This window comes from Oncorhynchus masou, chromosome 23 (genome assembly GCF_036934945.1).
Source record: "Oncorhynchus masou masou isolate Uvic2021 chromosome 23, UVic_Omas_1.1, whole genome shotgun sequence".
Classification (NCBI taxonomy): Eukaryota; Metazoa; Chordata; class Actinopteri; order Salmoniformes; family Salmonidae; genus Oncorhynchus; species Oncorhynchus masou.
In genome coordinates this window covers 46,838,580-46,859,936 of record NC_088234.1, presented here as the reverse complement: position 1 = coordinate 46,859,936, position 21,357 = coordinate 46,838,580, and the positions used below count along the sequence as shown (strand labels likewise).

At 44.0% G+C, this 21,357-nt stretch overlaps 1 protein-coding gene across 2 annotated transcripts; it reads left to right on the top strand.

Annotated features, from left to right (window-relative positions):
• The first annotated feature begins 8,683 nt into the window (after positions 1-8,683).
• Positions 8,684-20,973, top strand: sncga (synuclein, gamma a). 2 transcript variants are annotated; one of them, XM_064932276.1, is made up of 6 exons: positions 8,684-9,062; positions 14,323-14,364; positions 14,503-14,630; positions 15,717-15,746; positions 18,570-18,608; positions 19,379-20,973. In XM_064932276.1, exons 1-5 carry the CDS (start codon positions 8,942-8,944, stop codon positions 18,606-18,608), a joined length of 360 nt encoding a protein of 119 aa, XP_064788348.1. In that variant the 5' UTR covers positions 8,684-8,941; the 3' UTR covers positions 19,379-20,973. The 2 variants fall into 2 exon arrangements, with proteins under 2 accessions (XP_064788348.1, XP_064788350.1); XM_064932278.1 differs by lacking the exon at positions 15,717-15,746 and having other exon boundaries at positions 8,696-9,062.
• The last annotated feature ends 384 nt before the right edge of the window (positions 20,974-21,357 follow it).

The following is a 21,357-nucleotide window of genomic DNA, read 5'->3' as shown; positions in this document are numbered from 1 at the left end:
GGGATCTGTTTGTTAACTTGGCTTTCGAAGACTTTAGAAAGGCAGGGCAGGATTGATATAGTTCTGTAACAGTTTGGGTCTAGAGTGTCACCCCTTTAAAGAGGGGGACGACCATGGCAGCTTTCCAATCTCAGACGATAGGAAAGAGTTGAACAGGCTCGTAATAGGGGTGGTAACAATTGCGGATAATTTTAGAAAGAGAGGGTCCAGATTGTCTAGCCCAGCTGATTTGTAGGGGTCCAGGTTTTGCAGCTCTTTCAGAACATCAGCTATCTGGATTTGGGTGAAGGAGAAGCGGGGACGCTTGGGCAGGTTGCTGCGGGGGGTGAAGAGCTGTTGGCCGTGGTAGGGGTGCTGTGGTTCTCAACACAGAGGTGTTGTACTGTATCTGAAATGCTCCACTGAATACAAAATACATAAAAGGTGACCACATGGTGGGGAGAAAAGGAGCTTTTTAAGATTTAGCAGACTTTGTCTGTAGGTCATCTGACACATCCTTTATGCCAAAGCTGAATCCTATTGAAGGACTTCAGCTCCCGGATAAAGCACTAAATAAACTTCAGTTAGTGCTAAATACGGCTGCTAGAATCCTGACTAGAACCCCAAAATTTGATCATATTACTCCAGTGCTAGCCTCCCTACACTGGCTTCCTGTTAAGGCAAGGGCTGATTTCAAGGTTTTACTGCTAACCTACAAAGCATTACATGGGCTTGCTAGAATCCTAGAATTTCTAAGCAAACAGCTGGAGGCAGGGCTTTCTCCTACAGAGCTCCATTTTTATGGAATGGTCTGCCTACCCATGTGAGAGACGCAGACTCGGTCTCAACCTTTTAAGTCTTTACTGAAGACTCATCTCTTCAGTGGGTCATATGATTGAGTGTAGTCTGGCCCAGGAGTGTGAAGGTGAACGGAAAGGCTCTGGAGCAACGAACCGCCCTTGCAATCTCTGCCTGGCCGGTTCCACTCTCTTCACTGGGATTCTCTGCCTCTAACCCTATTACAGGGGCTGAGTCACTGGCTTACTGGTGCTCTTTCATGCTGTCCCTAGGAGGGATGCGTCACTTGAGTGGGTTGAGTCACTGACGTGATCTTCCTGTCTGGGTTGGCGCCCTCCCTTGGGTTGTGCCGTGGCGGAGATCTTTGTGGGCTATACTCGGCCTTGTCTCAGGATGGTAAGTTGGTGGTTGAAGATATCCCTCTAGTGGGATGGGGGCTGTGCTTTGGCAAAGTGGGTGGGGTTATATCCTTCCTGTTTGGCCCTGTCTGGGAGTATCATCGGATGGGGCCACAGTGCCACCTGACCCCTCCTGTCTCAGCCTCCAGTATTTATGCTGCAGTAGTTTGTGTCGGGTGGCTATGGTCAGTTTGTTATATCTGGAGTACTTCTCCTGTCTTATCCGGTGTCCTGTGTGAATTTAAGTATGCTCTCTCTAATTCTCTCTTTCTCTCTGAGGACCTGAGCCCTCTGACCATGCCTCAGGGCTACCTGGCATGATGACTCCTTGTTGTCCCCAGTCCACCTGGCCGTGCTGCTGCTCCAGTTTCAACTGTTCTGCCTCCGGCTATGGAATCCTGACCGGTTCACCGGACGTGCTACCTATCCCAGACCTGCTGTTTTGAACTCTCTAGAGACAGCAGGAGTGGTAGAGATACTCTTAATTATCGGCTATGAAAAGCCAACTGACATTTACTCCTGAGGTGCTGACTTTCTGCCACCCCCGACACCTACTGTGATTATTATTATTTGACCATGCTGGTCATTTATGAACATTTGAACATCTTGGCCATGTTCTGTTATAATCTCCACCCGGCACAGTCAGAAGAGGACTGGCCACCCCTCATAGCCTGGTTCCGCTCTAGGTTTCTCCCTAGGTTTTGGCCTTTCTAAGGAGTTTTTCCTAGCCACCGTTCTTCTACACCTGCATTGCTTGTTGTTTGGGGTTTTAGGCTGGGTTTCTGTACAGCACTGTGAGATATCAGCTGATGTACGAAGGGCTATATAAATACATTTGATTTGATTTCAGCCTGCGGTGGATGTGGAGATTGTGGACATCCATCACTCTCCTTGTCCTGGTCTATAGGCCTTGCCTCCTGCTGCCACTCCCAACATGGTCATGTGCCATGGCACATGATAGGGAAGGGAGGGTGTAAAGAGGGAGATATTTCACAGACAGTCTTGTGATCTATATTGACCACTGCTCTTCTGACCATTGTATCACTCCACCCCTTCCTGTAGGGTGGGCGATCTGCTATCACAGCTACCCATAGGAGCTGATCCACTATGCATTCTCTCCTTGTTATACGAGAAGTGAGCTTCTCTAAAAATAGCCTTGCGCTGGCCCTTAGCCAATCCGAGGAGAGACTGAGGCTGCAGTGAGGAGGGAGAAAGGTGGCTGGAGGAGGCTGGTCGGGTATTGGGGCTGCAGGCAGGCTGCCATGTTGTCTGCCTGCTAGAGGTTATTCTCTGAGTCACGCTGTTTTCTGCCCAGGATTCAGGACACAAGGGGAGGGAGGCAGCTGCAAATCTGGGACTGCAAGGTGTCTGGCCAACAAACCCGATCACAGGGGTGAAACGTCAGCCTTTTTCAGCCTGTTCAGGGTTGAAATGGACGACTCCAGGGGAACCGAATGGACAACAAACTGATTTTCAGCAGAGATAATGGTGCAAAAAATGATCCAATTATCACTCTCCATTTGCAGCTTTTCATTAATTTTCCAATTGGCCACTTACCCTGAATATAAATATCATCTGGGAAGATATTTTCTCACATTCTAAGTGCTTTATCTTGTTACATATTAAGGGATCATTATTTTCAATTGTATAATGTTTACCTTTTAATAATATGAGGTTGCAAATGGAGCTAGGGGATGACATGACCCCCCCCCCCCTTATGTACCACCACTGTGTATCTAAGGCCAAAGCAGCAGTAGGCTGTATTGTAAAACCCATTATCACAGTGTAGGCAATCCTCTGTTTCTCATTAATAGATGAGGTCATTGGTTGTCTGAATGGGTCCATAGAACCATTTCATTACTCCTAAGGTTGGTTCCTCTTTACACTCCAATGGACATCCACACCCCTGGGACTAAAACTCTGGGTCTCCGATTCCCTCTCATCCCAATAAGCCCTAACACAGCAGACTTTAAGTCCCCAATCTCCCATACACCTGACCTCAACATATTTTAGCACTCTCTTAGCCCCTCCTTTCCATGTGATTCTCATTCAATGTCTGTTTCGTTCATACATTCATGTCACATTGCATCGTACAGAGAATCAGACATTAATCAGCTTCATTAGTAATACCATGCTACCTCAGGATATATCCCCATCCTACTTTCCTTACTGATACAGAGGGTAGTGACACGGTGTCTGGATCTCTATTTCCTTACTGATACAGAGGGGAGTGACACAGTGTCTGGATCTCTATTTCCTTACTGATACAGAGGGGAGTGACACAGTGTCTGGATCTCTATTTCCTTACTGATACAGAGGGGAGTGACACGGTGTCTGGATCTCTATTTCCTTACTGATACAGAGGGTAGTGACACGGTGTCTGGATCTCTATTTCCTTACTGATACAGAGGGTAGTGACACGGTGTCTGGATCTCTATTTCCTTACTGATACAGAGGGGAGTGACACGGTGTCTGGATCTCTATTTCCTTACTGATACAGAGGGGAGTGACAGTGTCTGGATCTCTATTTCCTTACTGATACAGAGGGGAGTGACAGTGTCTGGATCTCTATTTCCTTACTGATACAGAGGGGAGTGACACGGTGTCTAGATCTCTATTTCCTTACTGATACAGAGGGTAGTGACACGGTGTCTGGATCTCTATTTCCTTACTGATACAGAGGGGAGTGACACGGTGTCTGGATCTCTATTTCCTTACTGATACAGAGGGGAGTGACAGTGTCTAGATCTCTATTTCCTTACTGATACAGAGGGGAGTGACACAGTGTCTGATCTCTATTTCCTTACTGATACAGAGGGGAGTGACACGGTGTCTGGATCTCTATTTCCTTACTGATACAGAGGGGAGTGACACGGTGTCTGGATCTCTATTTCCTTACTGATACAGAGGGGAGTGACACAGTGTCTGGATCTCTATTTCCTTACTGATACAGAGGGAGTGACACGGTGTCTGGATCTCTATTTCCTTACTGATACAGAGGGGAGTGACACGGTGTCTGGATCTCTATTTCCTTACTGATACAGAGGGGACACGTGATCTCTATTTCCTTACTGATACAGTGTCTGGATCTCTATTTCCTTACTGATACAGAGGGGAGTGACAGTGTCTAGATCTCTATTTCCTTACTGATACAGAGGGGAGTGACACAGTGTCTGGATCTCTATTTCCTTACTGATACAGAGGGGAGTGACACGGTGTCTGGATCTCTATTTCCTTACTGATACAGAGGGAGTGACACGGTGTCTGGATCTCTATTTCCTTACTGATACAGAGGGGAGTGACACGGTGTCTGGATCTCTATTTCCTTACTGATACAGAGGGGAGTGACACGGTGTCTGGATCTCTATTTCCTTACTGATACAGAGGGGAGTGACACGGTGTCTGGATCTCTATTTCCTTACTGATACAGAGGGGAGTGACACGGTGTCTGGATCTCTATTTCCTTACTGATACAGAGGGGAGTGACACGGTGTCTGGATCTCTATTTCCTTACTGATACAGAGGGGAGTGACACGGTGTCTGGATCTCTATTTCCTTACTGATACAGAGGGGAGTGACACGGTGTCTGGATCTCTATTTCCTTACTGATACAGAGGGAGTGACACGTGTCTGGATCTCTATTTCCTTACTGATACAGAGGGGAGTGACACGGTGTCTGGATCTCTATTTCCTTACTGATACAGAGGGGAGTGACACGGTGTCTGGATCTCTATTTCCTTACTGATACAGAGGGGAGTGACACGGTGTCTGGATCTCTATTTCCTTACTGATACAGAGGGGAGTGACACGTGTCTGGACATTTCGGTGTCTGGATCTCTATTTCCTTACTGATACAGAGGGGAGTGACACGGTGTCTGGATCTCTATTTCCTTACTGATACAGAGGGGAGTGACACGGTGTCTGGATCTCTATTTCCTTACTGATACAGAGGGGAGTGACACGGTGTCTGGATCTCTATTTCCTTACTGATACAGAGGGGAGTGACACGGTGTCTGGATCTCTATTTCCTTACTGATACAGAGGGGAGTGACACGGTGTCTGGATCTCTATTTCCTTACTGATACAGAGGGGAGTGACACGGTGTCTGGATCTCTATTTCCTTACTGATACAGAGGGGAGTGACACGGTGTCTGGATCTCTATTTCCTTACTGATACAGAGGGGAGTGACACGGTGTCTGGATCTCTATTTCCTTACTGATACAGAGGGGAGTGACACGGTGTCTGGATCTCTATTTCCTTACTGATACAGAGGGGAGTGACACGGTGTCTGGATCTCTATTTCCTTACTGATACAGAGGGGAGTGACACGGTGTCTGGATCTCTATTTCCTTACTGATACAGAGGGGAGTGACACGGTGTCTGGATCTCTATTTCCTTACTGATACAGAGGGGAGTGACACGGTGTCTGGATCTCTATTTCCTTACTGATACAGAGGGGAGTGACACGGTGTCTGGATCTCTATTTCCTTACTGATACAGAGGGGAGTGACACGGTGTCTGGATCTCTATTTCCTTACTGATACAGAGGGAGTGACACGTGTCTGGATCATTTCCTTACTGATACAGAGGGGAGTCTGTCTGGATCTCTATTTCCTTACTGATACAGAGGGGAGTGACACAGTGTCTGGATCTCTATTTCCTTACTGATACAGAGGGGAGTGACACGGTGTCTGGATCTCTATTTCCTTACTGATACAGAGGGTAGTGACACGGTGTCTGGATCTCTATTTCCTTACTGATACAGAGGGGAGTGACATGGTGTCTGGATCTCTATTTCCTTACTGATACAGAGGGGAGTGACACGGTGTCTGGATCTCTATTTCCTTACTGATACAGAGGGGAGTGACACGGTGTCTGGATCTCTATTTCCTTACTGATACAGAGGGGAGTGACACGGTGTCTGGATCTCTATTTCCTTACTGATACAGAGGGGAGTGACAGTGTCTGGATCTCTATTTCCTTACTGATACAGAGGGGAGAGACACGATGTCTGGATCTCTATTTCCTTACTGATACAGAGGGTAGTGACACGGTGTCTGGATCTCTATTTCCTTACTGATACAGAGGGGAGTGACACGGTGTCTGGATCTCTATTTCCTTACTGATACAGAGGGGAGTGACACGGTGTCTGGATCTCTATTTCCTTACTGATACAGAGGGGAGTGACACGGTGTCTGGATCTCTATTTCCTTACTGATACAGAGGGTAGTGACACGGTGTCTGGATCTCTATTTCCTTACTGATACAGAGGGGAGTGACACGGTGTCTGGATCTCTATTACCTTCCTGATACAGAGGGGAGTGACACGGTGTCTGGATCTCTATTTCCTTACTGATACAGAGGGTAGTGACACGGTGTCTGGATCTCTATTTCCTTACTGATACAGAGGGTAGTGACACGGTGTCTGGATCTCTATTTCCTTACTGATACAGAGGGGAGTGACAGTGTCTAGATCTTTATTTCCTTACTGATACAGAGGGGAGAGACACGGTGTCTGGATCTCTATTTCCTTACTGATACAGAGGGGAGTGACACGGTGTCTGGATCTCTATTTCCTTACTGATACAGAGGGGAGTGACACGGTGTCTGGATCTCTATTTCCTTACTGATACAGAGGGGAGTGGCACAGTGTCTGGATCTCTATTTCCTTCCTGATACAGAGGGGAGTGACACGGTGTCTGGATCTCTATTTCCTTACTGATACAGAGGGGAGTGGCACAGTGTCTGGATCTCTATTTCCTTACTGATACAGAGGGGAGTGACACGGTGTCTGGATCTCTATTCCTTGCTGGATAATGTTGAGTGGAGACGAGTGCAGCCGACATCAATAACAAGTTGTGTTTCTCTGATAGAACATCAAGTCATGATGACCATAAACCCTGTTGTTTGAATGTTACCCTCAATGGCACTACAGCACTCTCCTTATAGAAAGTCCTGAGCTTTATTAAACTGAAGCATACATACATATACAATGATACGACTGTATATTTATTTAGCTATATCTCTAAAAAATACTTTATCTGCACCACCATTTAGTATTACCATGAGTTTGGATAGCTTTTACAGGTCAGGCAATCTAAAAGGGCTCTCTGCCATTCACTTTGATGTAGAGTGGGGGGATGCTGTGTGTATTGAATGGATGTGCTTTAGCAGCCATGTGTAACTAGCTTCACAAGTGCTAATTATAGCTCTGGGCTTCATGATGGGGCGGCAGGGTAGCCTAGTGGTTAGAGCATTGGACTAGTAACCGGAAGGTTGCAAGTTCAAACCCCCGAGCTGACAAGGTGCAAATCTGTTGTTTTGCCCCTGAACAGGCAGTTAACCCACTGTTCCGAGGCCGTCATTGAAAATAAGAATTAGTTCTTAACTGACTTGCCTAGTTAAATCAAGGTAAAATATGTTTGTTTTTTAAATGATCCATTCCCCCTCCCAGTCCTCTTGCTACGAGTGATCGAAGTGGCATCTCAATTTCCAGGAAGAAACCTGCTTATCAATGTACGAGTGAGTGTGGTGTATATATAGATGTAGGATCTTAATTTGACAATATTGTCACAGCGAGAATAATCCTGCAGCAACCGTATTTGAATATTTGGTCCATAATGTTGCTTGATCAGTGGTTAGGCATTTAGCTGGCCAAAAATAGGCTATATGAAAAGTGCAATACTGTTAATATAACCATGTGTTAGTGTGTGTTTTCAGTGAATTTATGTCAATCAAGAAGCTCATATCCAGGAAAATTCTCAGCAACAAAACAGTGATCAAATTAAGATCCTACATATGTACCGGCTATGAATTATGCATAGTGGGATGTACAATACAGATGTAGGATCTTAATTTGATCACCCTGTTGCAGGAGACCATTCCTACAATGCAGAACATGTTTTACTTGTAGTTTACTAGAGGTTTAAAAAGGCTTACGTTTGAAATGTCAACCCCTACAAAAAGTACCATTAATTATAATCCACATAATAATTCACATTTCCTGTTGCTGGATGATTATTTTCCTGCTGTAGCAAACTGGCTCAAATTGACATCCTAAATCTGTATGTTCGAGGTGCTGCTGACTTCATAAAATGAATTTTCATGGAAATGGGCAATAAAGTGTATCTCATTGAATCATCATATACTGCATTGTATCATATCAATATATCAGTGTCTGTATAGTATCTTAAATGTCGTGAGGGAGAGCAGAGAACTGCAGTTTTGGTGTTGAATAAAATGGAAAAGGTGTCATTCCAGGGTTGACACACAGATAAATCCAGTCTTGAATAATCCACTAATCCTATTTGTATTTGCCTCTGTGTGCACGATAGCAGAAGAAATGGGGTAGGTAGCATAACTGAGAAATACAGCAGTGTCCTGTGGAATCCATCTCTGCATTTCTGCTCCTCACCCACTTGCTCTCTCTTTTTCTACCTCTTCTCTCCCATCTCTTTCCATCCCTCTCTCCCAGCCTTTCCACCCCCCCCCCCCTCTCCCTCTCATTTGCTCAGCTGCTCTCCTTGTTGAGGGTGTTCCAATCTGCCTCAGCAGTACAGATCAGTCCAGCCCCGCTCTCTCATAAGAGCAACGCATGCACGTACGCTCGCACACTCACACACCCAACACGCAGAGATACACACTCGCAGACACGCTCACACTCGCAGGCGCACACGCAGACAGGCACACCAAGCAGCCTAATCTACCAGCTCCAAGACGCAGCCAGAGCCAGCAAGAAGACACAGCCCCATAACAGCAGACCAGCATGGATGCACTGAAGAAAGGATTCTCAATTGCCAAGGAGGGCGTCGTGGCAGCAGCGGAGAAGACCAAGGCAGGGGTGGAGGAGGCAGCTGCCAAAACTAAGGAGGGAGTCATGTATGTGGGTGAGTACAGGAGTGGTGATGATGGTGAAGGGTGTGGAGGATTGACCGAGGTGGTTAGCTGAAAATAGTACATCACAGTTTTTATGTGGGATAATCTGGTTTACGTTTTGATCCTGTGACACTTGCCTGCTGTGCTTGTTTTTTTGATGGGTGAGTGCACTAGTCTGTCTGCGATGTTTGAATAAAATGTGATCGACATCCAGGCAGTGCATGTGTAGAGAGCTGGAGGGAATTTTGAACAAGAAAAAGAGAAAGATGACAAAGGACCGAAGGAGAGGGGCAAGAGAATGGAGAAGAGCAGATAAAAGGGGCAGAAAGGTAGAGGAAGATATTTATTTATTTGCACATGCCTCAGGCACAAGTAATTTAAGAGGAAAGAGTCTGGTTGAGCAGTACTGAGGCATTCTATTCATTATCCACCCCTAGTGGATAATGGCCAACAAAATATTGTCAATAATATTGATGGTCATATAAATTAAATGCAATCTCCTATCTCTCTACATGTGACACACACACATTTTAGAGCAGGGGGAGGTGATTGTACTATAATATTGCTCAGTGTTATCAAGCTGAATAGATGTGTGTTTTCACATATATTTAGATGGGTGTGTATGTGCTTGTTAGGTTGTATGTGTGATGGTACAATATGGTGCTACCGGGGTGAGAGGGAGGGGTCTCTGAATCTGCTATGCCACCCACCCACATGCCTGTCTGTCCGCTGCAGCAGTGAGATTTATCATGGGCGTCTCGGAGCGTGACTAATGCAGCTCGCCCCATGGCCAGAACCCCCCCCCCCCCGTCAGCCCAACCCCACCCAACTCAGCACAGGCCAGTTCAACAGCCCTGAGCACCACTAACACATACAGAACACTGAGACATCGAGAGAACACTGACACATTACAACACTGAATCATACACAGATTCATACAGAATACTGAAACATGACACTCTCACTGTCTCTGTTACAGCGATGACAACCTGGAGAAGAGGAAAGGGAAGAGAGGGAAGGAGAGAAAGAGGGCAACGATAAACTAATGAGTTAAACAATTGAGAGTCAACTGATTCCTGGTTTAATTTCTGGTAAAAGGAGGGGAGAAGAGAAAGGGAGAGAGAGAGAAAAGAAAGAGATCATGAGAATGAGGTAACGAGACAATGAATGAATGAATGGGTGGCGTACTCTCAGATTCCAATAATTACAGTTTCTCATTCATTGGCTGTCAATAAGCAGAGACAGAGGAGGAGGCTGTGGGATAATCCTTATCCATTAATCCAAAATCATCCCCACCACAGGGGATCCACCCTGTTCTGCTGAAGGACCTCGTGGAGCCATTCACAGAGGGCAGGGCCCATCACATTTCACTGGTTTATTGATCTTCACAGCGCTGTAAAGAGATCATCTGACCTCTAACATTACTGCTCAGTCATATCTTATCATCAGCTTCATTTTTGTCTCCTTTTTTAAATCTTTGTCGTTCTCTCCTCTTCGTCTGAAAGCCAATACAGCGTACCAATCCCCCCCATCCCTGTCAGTGTGAATCCCTATATACCCATCCACATTCATCACTGGACTTACTGTGGCTGGGACAGTCAGATCTGCCTTTCTGTGATCAAACAACTGTCAGTCTTGAGACAGTGTCTCTCCTTCACTGCCTGCATCTCTTCTCAGTGAGCGATCCTGACAGACAGACAGCACTGATAAGTGGACTGTGGGGTGGTGGTGGGGTGAAGGAGGTGGGGGTGGCAGAGATTGGAGTGACGGCTAAAAGAGTGGCAGCATTCTACTCCGGAAAGGCAAGCAGATATGCACAGACGGACAGCCAGCCATAGAGAGAGCCCAGTGCCCTCCCAGGCGAGCTAGCTGCGGGACTAAGAGAAGAGGGAGTGCCCTGAGAGTGCGGTCGGAGCAGTGAAGCGTGCTGAGCGTACTGACACACAGCAAAGGCCCACCAGGCATCAAGCACTTTATTATCTGAGTCATCTACGGTATGAGAGAGAATGGATTAGGATTTTTTTTTAAAGAGGAGAACCGTCTCAAATCCCCCCCTGTCCCTGATCTGCTGCCTCCATCTACACTGAGTGCTAATCCTGTGTGTGTGTGTGTGTGTGTGTGTGTGTGTGTGTGTGTGTGTGTGTGTGTGCGCCCGATGCTCAGCTGCTCCTGGGTGGGTGGTAGACAGTCACGAGGCCTAGTGCTACAGGATGGTGTGTGTGAGGAGGGGAGGGAGGGAGAGAGGTAAAATCACAGATGAGAGGTCAGAGTTACCTTTGTATATATGCACACGTAATCATCCCATTATGTCTGGATTGTGCCGCTCTCCATTCAGCACCACATTCACTTAGCCATTTTGTTCTCCCTCCCTCTGGTCTCGCTTCCTCTTCTGTCTCTGACAGAAGTGTCATCTTATCATAGCAGGATGTGAGGAAACTCTAGACTACGACAGTGTAAATTAATCAGAGAGAGATGCAATGGAATCCACCATTGCACCCTAACACCCTAAACACATAATTGTTGTGCAGAGTGGCGTTCATGTGATGCTAAATATTTATCATGTGACAGACTAAACAATTAGCTTGCCAGCGTCCATGTGAAATCTGGTTCTGGGTGCAGAGATTACTACATACAAAATCAAAGATGCTATCACGTTCTTATGAGACAATGAGGTGCTGTATTTCAGTTATCTTTGCTCGTAATCACTCTAACATTGTGTTTTGTGGGTGTGTAATCATGTATTATAGTATCAGTATCTACCATCTTAGCTGCAGGGGAAGTATTTGTAACCACAGATTGTTCGATTCCTCACAAACTGACCATGTTACAGTGTCGACAGTTGCTTGGCGATATTACCTCCTCTGTATTGATTACAGCATTGACAATACAATAGCCTGGCTCTTGTGTCTGTCTGTGTTCTACATAGGACAGGAGGACTTTAGGCCATGGCCATTTCTACAACCCCAGTACTAAATTAGCCCATTGTCGTGTAGTGAGTACAATAACAATGGCACGCTTGACAAGAGAAATGTGTTTGTGTGCGGGGACTGGGAGGGACTTTCAAACACGTCCCCTGGCTCAAAGGGTCAGAAGGGAGAACAGAGCAAGGCTTGTTGTGTTGGTGATTTGAGTGGGAGGGAGGGGGAAACCCACTCTAATGCTCCATGCCAGTTGTTTTGAGGTCGTTGAGTGGGTTTGGCTGGCCAGCAGGACTCGACCCATACAGTTCTGTGTCTGGTGGAATGACTGACCTTTTCTTCCCTCAAGGACTCTTTGTGAGGCAGAGATGGGCTGAGCTCCAAAGGGCCCAGAGGGAATGGGAGAGAACAGACAGTACTGGACCAGCTGAGCAGAACCCATTGGTCTTTAAACAGACACCAAGGATCTGGCCCTATAAAATAACCATGAGAGAGGGAGACTGTTTCTGTGCCCAAATCATTAAGTATTGAAGTGTTAGGGAAGCCTGTAGATGTTGATCGGGCTTGTACACTTCTCTACATATTGATTTGGACAGTTAAGGTAAAACTTTTAATTTAGCTCTGTACTCATTTTGGATTTGAGTTCAAATGTTTCATGAGTCGGCAGTACAGAATGTCAGCTTTTCTTTGAGGGTATTTTCATACATATTTGTTATTTAGAAATGAAAGCATTTTTATGTATATAGTCCGAGCAAGGCAGTTAACCCACTGTTCCCCGGGGCCGAAGATGTGGATGTCGATTATGGCTGCCCCCCGCACCTCTCTGATTCAAGGGGGTTGGATTAAATATGGAAAACACATTACAGTTGAAGGCATTCATCTGTACAACTGACTTGGTATCCCCCTTTCCCTTTCCCCTCCATTTGAAAGTGTTTTAAGTAATTTGTACAAATGAACGTATGTGTATTAATTCCTAGCATGCAATGATTACATCAAGCTTGTGACTCTACAAACTTGTTGGATTCCTTTACAGTTTGTTTATATGAAGAATGATGAGTAAGAAAATTACAGAGGCATAAATATCATACGCCAGAAAATGCTAACCTCCCCTGTTATTGGTAATGGTGAGAGGTTAGCATGTCTTGGAGGTATGATATAAAATGCTAACCTCCCCTGTTATTGGTAATGGTGAGAGGTTAGCATGTCTTGGAGGTATGATATAAAATGCTAACCTCCCCTGTTATTGGTAATGGTGAGAGGTTAGCTTGTCTTGGAGGTATGATATAAAATGCTATCCTCCCCTGTTATTGGTAATGGTGAGAGGTTAGCATGTCTTGGAGGTATGATATAAAATGCTAACCTCCCCTGTTATTGGTAATGGTGAGAGGTTAGCATGTCTTGGAGGTATGATATAAAATGCTATCCTCCCCTGTTATTGGTAATGGTGAGAGGTTAGCATGTCTTGGAGGTATGATATAAAATGCTAACCTCCCCTGTTATTGGTAATGGTGAGAGGTTAGCATGTCTTGGAGGTATGATATAAAATGCTAACCTCCGCTGTTATTGGTAATGGTGAGAGGTTAGCATGTCTTGGAGGTATGATATAAAATGCTAACCTCCCCTGTTATTGGTAATGGTGAGAGGTTAGCATGTCTTGGAGGTATGATATAAAATGCTAACCTCCCCTGTTATTGGTAATGGTGAGAGGTTAGCTTGTCTTGGAGGTATGATCTTTGTGCCTCTGTGACTTTCTCACTCATCATTATTCATGATTCCTTCATGATTATCTGTAATCATGGTAGCATTCATGTAGAAGTGATCAGAAACATATTCTATTCTTATTTACAATAAAAGTGACACAATACATTACTTACCATTAATTTCTATTGGGCACAAAATAATCTGAAACACATCCAAAACAAACTGCAAATGCATCCAACAAGTTTGCAGAGTCACAAGCTTGATGCAGTCATTGGGTGCTAGGAATAAGGGACCAAATACTAAACTTTGTGTATTGTATGAACATACCCTAAAATAAAAGGTGACATTCTGTACTCTTTCCTCATATGAAACATATGAAACATATCTCAAATCCAAAATGCTGGAGTATAGAGCCAAATTAAACGTTTTAGCTTCACTGTCCAAATAAATTGGTAGTGGAGTGTATAGTATATTGTACCGAACTTGGTGTCCTTACTGAGCTATTCCATGTTACCAAATTATTTTGAAGCTGCATTGATGATGAAAGGGATGAGTTACCCCCATCCAATGTTAAGCTCTTTGAGTTTGAGAAACGCTATTTAAACATAAATCATCTACCTCTTTTTAAGAAGGTTGTTTCTCTCTTCTATAGGGAACAAGACAAAGGACGGGATGGTAGCAGGTGTGAACACAGGTCAGCGCAACGCTACCCACAGAAAATACACTGCATTACATTTCTAACTATACAGGGATCAGACTCACACAGGTTTTTTCACATAACAAAATTCTGAGGAGAAACATAGTATGACAACTCCCTGTCCCCTTTTCCCAGTGGCCCAGAGAACGACTGACCAGGCCAATATTGTCGGGGACGCAACGGTTGCCGGGGCCAATGAGCTGTCTCAGCAAACAGTGGAGGGGTTGGAGAATGTGGCAGTGAACTCCGGATTGGTGAACCAGGTGCGTCACATCCTGCCTTTTCATATTGTGAAGATGACAAAATCAAATCAAAATCAAATTTATTTATATAGCCCTTCGTACATCAGCTGATATCTCAAAGTGCTGTACAGAAACCCAGCCTAAAACCCCAAACAGCAAGCAATGCAGATGTAGAAGCACGGTGGCTAGGAAAAACTCCCTAGAAAGGCCAAAACCTAGGAAGAAACCTAGAGAGGAACCAGGTTATGTGGGGTGGCCAGTCCGCCACAAACTCCTTTCCTCTACAGGGAACTGTGGGCTGGTCAGTTAGAGGTGGTTGAATTAAAGCCATATACAGTTATAACAAGGGTTGCAAAGCTATCGGTAATTAACAGGTCATGTATGGTAACTTTGGTAAATTATACTTGAATAACGTATACCGAATGCATTAGTTTATAGTATTCCTTTTTATGTTCTATACATGAGTCCATATTGTGTTTCTAGTGGATAGACCATAGTGGATAGACCGTAGGGTTCAAGAGAAAATAGCCTAATGAATTAGAAAAGCATATAATCAACAATGGCACTCTTCTAACTATTGTCTTTTTTCACAACTCTCACCAGTTTGACCCCACAGCCTGGTTTGACCCCACAGCCTGACTAGACATAACAGTAAATATAAATCCGGGGACATTCAAATTAGTATGATATGTTACATTTGGTATGGTTTTATAAGACCCAAAACTCTCTGAAGTACCCAAAAAGGCCACTAGATGTCATCTGATAAAATGTCATATTCCTTGAACGTTCCCAAAATTCTGGTAGTTTACTGGTAAACTTCAAAAGTTTACAGTATTATACCCTCACCTTTGCAACCCTAGTTATAACAGAGTTGAGATCAGCCTTGGGATTCCAGGAGAGGAGTCTTCAACATGTCCTTCTATCAACAATCTAATCCTGGTCAAAAACACTGATTGTTCGAAGTTGACTTGTGTGCAAATTTCTTGTCAGTTATAAGGAATGCTGAGTTAAAGGATCAAAGCCTACTTGGACCTTTCGTGTCTGTGAGTGTTGTTGGTAACTTGTATTGTTTCTTCTCTTTCCATCCATAACTGGGGTGTCTGGCAGGAACAGGGACAGGAAGAAGCTGTAACTGAGGTGGCTGTTTCTGGTTTGGAAGGGGGGTGTGGTGGAGAGTTTAGTAGAACAAACGAATGAATGAATGCACTGCATGATGCTTGCTGCCTTTATTGCCTTGTGATTGAAGCACCATGACTTTATATGCAGTAATTAGCAGTCAAGGTGGATGCTGGCTGGTAGGCTACAATGGTGTTTGGGTGCTGGTTGGCTTGAAGGAGGACAGATGGATGTGCGACTGATCAGCTCCAAATGAGTCAACATTCTCTCAAGCTGCAAGTGTATGTTCACACTGGGTAGAATTCCAACGCACGTGAAACGTGCGGATATGGAACGTAAATTCCTTTTCATGCACTTTTCTCTCTCTGCGTTTTCTGACCTTGAATTTAAGCATGAGAATAGCATGCTATTCAAACGCTATTAGTTTGGGGTGGAGATGGAATAAAGGCAGTGCGTCTACAGCTACACCCTATTCTGACCTTGACTTAATTCCACCATCTTTACGCGCAAGGAAACCATGAATAAGGTCTAGCGAACCTGCCGGGTCCATGTGGAAAAAGTATCTCCTTTCTTTTTTCCCCCGATTTAGAAATAACACCATTCTACATGTACTATAATTTACAACTTGATAACAGGTCAATGAGTAATGCGTTTGGATAAGGGAATTATACATACAAATGACACTTGTCATGTGGCAGAAAACTGAAGGATATCAACTTTCCCACAGTAAAGTTTAAGAAACGCTGTGCCATTATGCAGAATGTGTATGGCCTTCTACCTTGCAGAGATGGGCACTCTCAAATGTCATTTATTTTTATTTTTGGCATTACTATGTCTTAATTATGTTAAATATTAACCACTATCAGTATCGACCGTCTGCAGGCCTAATAACCACATATTTAACTGCCAATTTACTGTTAGTTCCCTTCAGTTGGTATAGCCTGCATTCAGTCCATTTAATTACATTGTTTCGTTTACCTTCATTTGTACACTATTCTTCCTACATTACCATGGGTTGAAGGACTGAATGTGGATATTTTCAGAATGAATCAAACCACCTTTTCTTTCGTGCGTAAAGGCTCTTCAACCCTGTTTGATTCAAAAATAATTTCCTAAACCTAAAATAATTTACCAAATGAGTCTTTTTTTTAATCTACCAATTGGTGCTGAAACTAAGACGAATATGCATATATTTAGATAGCTTTCCAGCAATGATCTCTAATATTCGGAACCCTTTCTCTCTATATTCCAGTGAGTGCCGAAAAAATCTAACTTAAAACGGTACATCATATTAAAAGGATGGCTTAAGATAAATGTACTGAAACCCCTACTGATTGAAAACTGAATGAGAAGATCTGTTGGCCAGCAAATGGGTTTTTAGCGATTGAATGAAATTTATTCAGAGCGCGAAAGGTTTGCCACACCTGCAGAGTCTGAATATCAAATACAAGAGAAGTATGTAGGAAAAGAATACATTTCCTAAATCTGAATCGCCCCCATTGAGAAAAAAATTGCAAGAACACAAGCCCCCAATCCCAAATCATACAATGAATTCAAAGGAATACAGACCATTGAAAAGGTGTTATGAATTTAAAAGGTAGAGTATAGATCCCTTTCAAATATGAAATTGATGAAGGTTAATTTAAAAGCTGCCCTCCAGTATGTTGTGGTCATTTGTAGTGCAGTAAAGATGGCGGTGTCCCCGCTACATTAACATGCGTCTCCTGCCCCTGACCCAGCAGGCTGGGCTCTATGGCTGCAGGACAGATGGAGTGTACTCTGGGACAACATCTTTGTTTGTTCGCAGCATATTGATAGCATTACTTAATTCCACTCAATTGAAATATGTTCTTTGTTCTTGTTTGTGGGTGTGGGTGAACATGCAGGCATGCGTGAGTGTTCGTATGCCGGTGTGCGTGTGTGCACATTTGTGTGAACTTTCTTCTTTCAGGCTCTTTGTAATATAAAGCAAGATCCATCTGTAATTAAATCCACAACCCTAACAATCTCTCCATCGCTCCTCACCGCAGCAGGCAATCAACCCCCTTCCTTTTTCAATCTCCCATCGCTCCATCTCTCTCCCGGCTCTATTATATGTTCATTTTCAAAGGCACTAAAAAGCCTTTTGTAGGAGAGTACAGTAGAGGCAAGGTCAGAGTAAACAACCGTAGACATACTATGATCTGGCACAAATCATCCTCATTATCAAATTTTCCGTCACTGTTATAGAATGTGGTAAGGACATGATGATTGCGACATCTTCTTGCTAGAATTATTGCCCACCGGTTCTAATCAGATGAATAATTATATTGGTGATTGAGCTCATAATTATTCCCATAGCAATAACATCATATTAACATTTCTATAACCAAATCAGGGAATATTGCTACTGCCATGAATAATCACAATCAAACTCCACACCATTCACCAAACTAATATCCTAATTCCATGCCAGGAGTCAGAATTATAATTTCTACCCTAATACAGATGATTGCCATGGTAATTGTTGGGCATTAATCAACTGATGAAACTATCAAGGATCTTTTCTCCTGAGTGCCTGAGCCTCCTGATATCTCAATTCATTGTCTGCCATAACTATCCTACTAAAGAGATGCCTGTGCATGTCGATTAACCAGAACCGTGGTTTGAAAACACTAACATCTCTCTTTCTCTCCAACTTAACCCTCCTCCAAATCATTACTCACATGCTCAGCTGGAAATTACATCAGAGGAAGTTGTCATCACCGTTCTCCTCTGTAGCAGCATGGGCGGCTGCAGAAGTAGTAGAGATTATGTATATATTAGTTCTCTTGCTAATCCGCTTTCTTTGTTTGTGCCACTCAGGGTGACTTCTCACAGGGAGCTGAGCAGGCCGGACAGTAGGTGAGTGTGTGTTTGTACGTGTGTGTGTGTGGTCATATTTATGTGCAAGTGTTTATGTATAGACAGGGATCAAGGTGGTATATCCTCTTGAAATAGCGATATGTTAATTTGATGTGCTTGAGGCAGTCCTACAATTGCTGTGACATTTGATGCAGTATCCAAATAACAGCAGGTGATCTACTAATATATAAAGGTAAAGCGTTTAACTTAAGGGCCATGGCAAAAAGCCTCAGCGCACAGAGTCAAAATGGACATACAGTGACAGGTATGGGGTTAGGTGTGAGGTATGGGGTTAGGTGTGAGGTATGGGGTTAGGTGTGAGGTATGGGGTTAGGTGTGAGGTATGGGGTTAGGTGTGAGGTATGGGGTTAGGTGTGAGGTATGGGGTTAGGTGTGAGGTATGGGGTTAGGTGTGAGGTATGGGGTTAGGTGTGAGGTATGGGGTTAGGTGTGAGGTACGGGGTTAGGTGTGAGGTACGGGGTTAGGTGTGAGGTATGGGGTTAGGTGTGAGCTAGGGAATTTTTTTTTACACCTGGGTATCAGTCAACCATATCCTAATGCAGGAACTACATGTTCTCATATATTGAAAGCACACCTCTTAATACATGGGGACTGAAAATTAGGGTGGCACCAAAGATGCCAGATAATCCACTACTCTGCCAAAACGCACATGTTTACAAGTCCATTTTGATGAATACATCTGCAGCAGAAATCTGTTACTTCTGCTTCTCTCACTCACAATATTTAAAATGTTCTTTCTCTCTCTCAGGAGTGTTGGTCTTGACCTCAGTGATTAGCAGCGGTTTCCCTCGTCTTCTGTTTTAGAAGAGCTGCTGCTTGTCCTGCGTATCCCATCGTCACCTCATGGGTCCTGGGGAACCTTACTGCCCCCAGCGTCTCCTCTCTGATGCTTTCTTTGTGTGAATCGATGGAAACAACAACAAAAAATCAAAAAGATCCTCCCCAGCCAAAGCAACCCTCAAACATAAACACTCTACACATTCCTACCCTAATGCCTTTACCGTCCATATACCTCATTCCCGACATTTACCCACCTTACCACTGTGACCATCCTCACCCACCATCCCCTGTGCCCACTCAAGATCACCTTACCACACATACAGTACACACACACATATACACCACAACGTTGAGAAAGACTTCGCAGAACAATATTTTATTTTTTTCTCCCCAAGAGTTTCGGCAATGTGAGACTTACTGGTAGTGTTCACGCTGTCAGCTAACGTAACACCTGTACTTATACTGTAGATGTACTTATATCAGTGTATGCTTTAGTCAGGTTTGTTGATTAATATGTGTTCGAAGCCTGTGTATATTTAACCCCTTGTGTCTTAATGCCTGACATCCCCTTATTATGACAGATCGGGGTTCAGGGTCGGAGTGAAAGTGGAGTTATGGGTTAACAGTATCATATTGTCTGTTTTACTCCCCATATTCACATGACCGATCACGTTACCCAGTCTCACACCTTCAATGGGGCTGCAGTACATACAGGGAACTATGTATCTCATAAACAGATACTGTCTGGTGTTTCCAGCTGTCTTTCCACTCAAACCTGGGTCTGCAATTATAGCGTTATCAAAGAGAGAAAGGTTACATCAGGAGTTTGCAATGGCCTTTATAATTTCACTAGTTGCAATGAAAGGCAATAAATAAGATCTGAGGTGTTTTTGCATGTGATCAGATTAAAGATAAAGTGCCCAACAGATTCAGTATGTAGGCCTACCTCAGAAGTGGATGCAAGTAGTCGACAGGTGAAATACCTTGACATCAGTGGTGGCTGGTGGGAGGCGTTATAGGGGGATGGGCTCATTGTAATGACTGGAATGGAATATATGGAACGGAGTCAAATGTGGTTTCATGTCATTCCATTAATTCCATTCCAGCCATTACAATGAGCCCATCCTTCTATAGCGCCTCCCACCAGCCTCCACTGCTTGACATCCCATACATCTGGTCTCAGAGGAAACAAATCTCTCCACCCATTCGTCATGCTTTTACTGCTCAGTCATACAAGACACACCTCCTGTCACTCAACAATGTGCCCTGGCCCCTCCCCTGTGTCTGCTCTCCTGGCTAAAACAGGTATTTTAAACCATTACAGTGTTTGCCCTTTGAAGCCATCTGAAATGAGACTGCATGTTGCCTTACTAACAACCAGACACATACTCAGACACGCATTCATTGGTACTAAAAACAACCTCACAAATTAAAATACACATATCACACATTTATCCAAGAATTAGAGGTGACACACATTCACACAGACATGCAAATATATGTTGGTATCAAAGCAGACTTTTATAAAACAGTACAACTGAACTGAAATAAAAATGTTTAAATCCAAAACTTGTTTTCTGTTTTTATTATCTTTCACTGTGGGATAATAATTTCCTGAGACAATACCAAATTGAGGCAAACATACCTGGACTGCTCATTTTAATTATTTACACTTTCTATTGCATGATATTCTTGGCTACTCCTTTATTATTCTCAGCCCACCCCACACACACACACATCTGTGCAGTGGAGCATAATTGCTGCCTCTATAAATAATAGCATACAGTGTAAACTGGATGACCATTCTGCTATTCTATTGACTTGCTGGCTGCTGTGCTGATCTGCAGAGAGACCAACAGCAAAGAGCAGTGGCAGCAATAGACATCACACGCTCTCCCAACTGCCACCTGGTGTCGAGTGGTGAAAGCAGAGCGCTTGGCTTTTGTT